This window comes from Thalia democratica, chromosome 6 (genome assembly GCF_965202585.1).
Source record: "Thalia democratica chromosome 6, ktThaDemo2.hap1.1, whole genome shotgun sequence".
NCBI classification, from domain to species: Eukaryota; Metazoa; Chordata; class Thaliacea; order Salpida; family Salpidae; genus Thalia; species Thalia democratica.
The window spans coordinates 16,000,075-16,003,131 of record NC_139170.1 but is presented as its reverse complement, the minus strand read 5'-3'; the positions used below and the strand labels follow the sequence as shown (position 1 = coordinate 16,003,131).

General features: G+C 25.3%; 1 protein-coding gene across 1 annotated transcript; it reads right to left on the bottom strand.

The window, feature by feature from the left end:
- On the bottom strand, window positions 1–2,386 carry LOC145838457 (huntingtin-interacting protein K-like). The gene is made up of 3 exons (XM_082946051.1): window positions 2,295–2,386; window positions 735–836; window positions 1–395 (listed from the first exon to the last, which is right to left on the bottom strand). Exons 1-3 carry the CDS (start codon window positions 2,368–2,370, stop codon window positions 256–258), a joined length of 318 nt encoding a protein of 105 aa, XP_082802177.1. The 5' UTR covers window positions 2,371–2,386; the 3' UTR covers window positions 1–255.
- Window positions 2,387–3,057: the final 671 nt, after the last annotated feature.

Genomic DNA, 3,057 nt, shown 5'->3' with positions numbered 1-3,057 from the left:
CAAACATAAAGACATTTTATTTACTATAAACTGCATAAGTAGAACAAAAAACTTGTTCTAAGTAGAGTAAAAAAAAACTTTTTTGAACATAAACTACATGCTTTTACATATCAAAGTAACTATAGAAGATAAAAACAAAACTAACTAGATAGAATTCAAAAAACTTACAAAACATAGAAGCCAAAAAAATTCTTCATTAACTAAAAAATGTTTCTAAAAACCCACGAGCACTGTTCGCCAAACAGTTTCAACCAATCAGGAGCTGACAAGGGTCATGAGAGCTTCTTCCAGGTTTCCCTGATGCTGCCTCAAGCACTTTTCGGCTTGCTGCTTCGTCACCTCCATTTCGCTCATCACCAACGCCACGTCCTCCTTCGACAGCTTCAGCTTCTTACCTGCCAGACAACAAAAATACTTCTTACCTGCCAGACAACAAATAAAAACAAGTGCAATATGTCCCATTGTCTGTATTTTAAACTGACAAGTCAAACAAGTTATAATAACGTAGCTAGAAGCATCTTATTTTTAAAATCTATGTTATATTTAAAAAATAAAAGAGAACGTACAAATTCAAGTCTTTGTGTTTGATTGTTAAAGAGTTTTTAAATAAAGTAGAGTAAAATAACAACACTGCCTAAAGTTTAGGTAAATTTAACTTGAAAAATTGTATCTTGTGTTTTGATAGCTGGTAGTTAATCGTGTTTTCAGCTAAAAATTTATCAAGTAGACTTTACCTTCAGGTTGGACTTTTTCAGTGACACTCGTATCTTGGTGCTTCAGATTTGCAAGCAAGTTTCCTGCCCTCGAAGCATCTATTTCTTTTTCTTCTGCGTAATCTGAAAATTTTATAAAAAAATTAGTACATCCTGACTTATAAAATTTTATGTAATTAAAAATTACAAAAATTTGCTATTAAGAAATAAATAAAATCACTTTATTTTCTAAAGTTTTTATTCGAAGTTTTCCACTCTTTAAATTTAAAAGAAGACAAAGTTATTTTGTCAATTTATTCTATTACTTTATACATAGAATGGTATAAGTATGCGCTTGCAAAATGTATACTGACAAAGGTTCTTCGATTATATAAGGAAAATTTATATGATGTTAATACATGAAGTGTTTGTTTAAAATTTATAAAATGTTATAAATACTATCAATATAACATCAATTTATAACATCAATAAAATGTATACACCTACTTTATTCTATGCTTCTATTCTCTCATTACAGTAATTATTTTTTTACAGAACCCAGTTGAAGTGTGTTGATTCGTTGACACACAGAAACACATGTTGGTAGAATAAAGTAAGATTACTGTATAATTTGTTTTTATTTATATTCCAGTGAAGTTACGTTCCAGTTATTTTGTTAACAAACAATTAAAGCTATATTTTGAACAGTTAACATCAATATATAAATTTGATTTTTTATAAAATTTTTTGAAATACTTTACATTTTACAGATGAAAAACCTAAAATATTTTAGTCTTTTGTGGTAAACGTATGAGGATATTTAGTTTGCTTTAAAACATTTATAGTTATAAACTGTAGCTTCAAGTTTTACCGCTTTTTATCAAGTAAACAAATAATCTTCCTGTAATATCAAAATGTTACCTCTTCACCAACTATATGACCTGAAGTCTACTTTGCTTAGTTTGATCATAAATTTATTTTTCATAAGTACTTTACTCTTAATAAACTAATTTTAAGTATTCAAAGTTTATCATAGCTGAAAACTGTTAACTGTCTAAAATGACTCAAGCCGCATTAGCATTTCTATCATTGTTGTGTTTAGTTTTTAAGGTGTATGACATAAATGTTAAGTTATAAATTAATTTAAATTAAAACACTGATAGAAGTTATAAAAAAAACTGTGTATATATCAACTTAAAATATAATTTACTTTATATATAGTAAAACATTACTGTAAAAATATCAAAAGTATTGTAAAATAGTTGCATGAGAATAATCTTCGGATTAAATTTATTGTTTTTCTATCGATATAATGTTTTCTTATATTCTAAGTGAACTTCAACTAATTCAAATCGCAATTCACTGAACAAAACAATAATCATAATAAATAGTCTACAACAAAACCGTATATTATTACACTAAAAGTATAACATTTTTTAACTGCTTGACAAACATTAAAAGTTATAAAAACTAATAAAAATAAACAAATTACTCGATTAATACTATTTAAAAACAGTTTCATTGTTTACAACAGGTTCAAATTTGTTAGCATCTAGTTGAACAATAAAAATTGAATTAACAAGCAAAATAAATTAAACACACCAGTAACTTTTTCCAAATCATTTGCACTTTCAGTTGCATGCTTTTTGGTTTGATCAACTTGCTCTTGATTTTCCATTTTTATTTAGTAAGCTAGAAAATATTAATAACTATATAACTTGTACCCGAGTTTTAAATTTTTTCATTTACAAAAATGATAACACCAATAAAAATTAATCATGTAGTATAACTGGTTTCATAAAAATATTTTATGAAACCAGAAATTTGATTACTTAAAAACTTTACTTGAATAACAGTAAATTTTCAATTTTTGTTTAAAAATACAAACTATTGTAGTACCAAAAAAGCATTTTGTATTTTTAAATTACAAAATTGATTTATACAAATATAAGTTAAATTTTCCACTTTATACACAAAAAATCAATACTCAGTACCATAACACAATAGCACTTTTTTTAACTTGAACAACTAAAAAATTTCAAAATTAAAAAACTTAAAAAAGTAGATGTAAAGTAATTTAAGTTGCATTGTCTTAACAAGTTAAAGGATTAATTTTAAATTAAATCCAAACTATGTGTTAAACTAAGACAACCATATTTTTCTCTTAAACTAATTAAGAAATTTAAGGCAATAAATATATTCTTACAATCACCTTCTAGTTATCATTAACATAAAAGAATGTGCAATATACAGACAATAGAATTATGTATAATACAGCTAAACTTAAAAAATAACTACAACATAAAAAAATTAGATTTTTCTGAATAAGTATTTATATAAGTAAAATAAAAATACCAAAAAGGCT

What these genes read in the sequence shown, in the direction of transcription:
- LOC145838457 (XM_082946051.1), bottom strand. Translation starts at nt 2,370, where the DNA reads ATGGAAAATCAAGAGCAAGTTGATCAAACCAAAAAGCATGCAACTGAA. An exon ending in TGATTTGGAAAAAGTTACTG is followed by an intron (nt 837 to 2,294) that starts GTGTGTTTAATT and finishes TAAAATTTTCAG; the next exon opens with ATTACGCAGAAGAAAAAGAA. An exon ending in TGAAAAAGTCCAACCTGAAG is followed by an intron (nt 396 to 734) that starts GTAAAGTCTACT and finishes GTTGTCTGGCAG; the next exon opens with GTAAGAAGCTGAAGCTGTCG.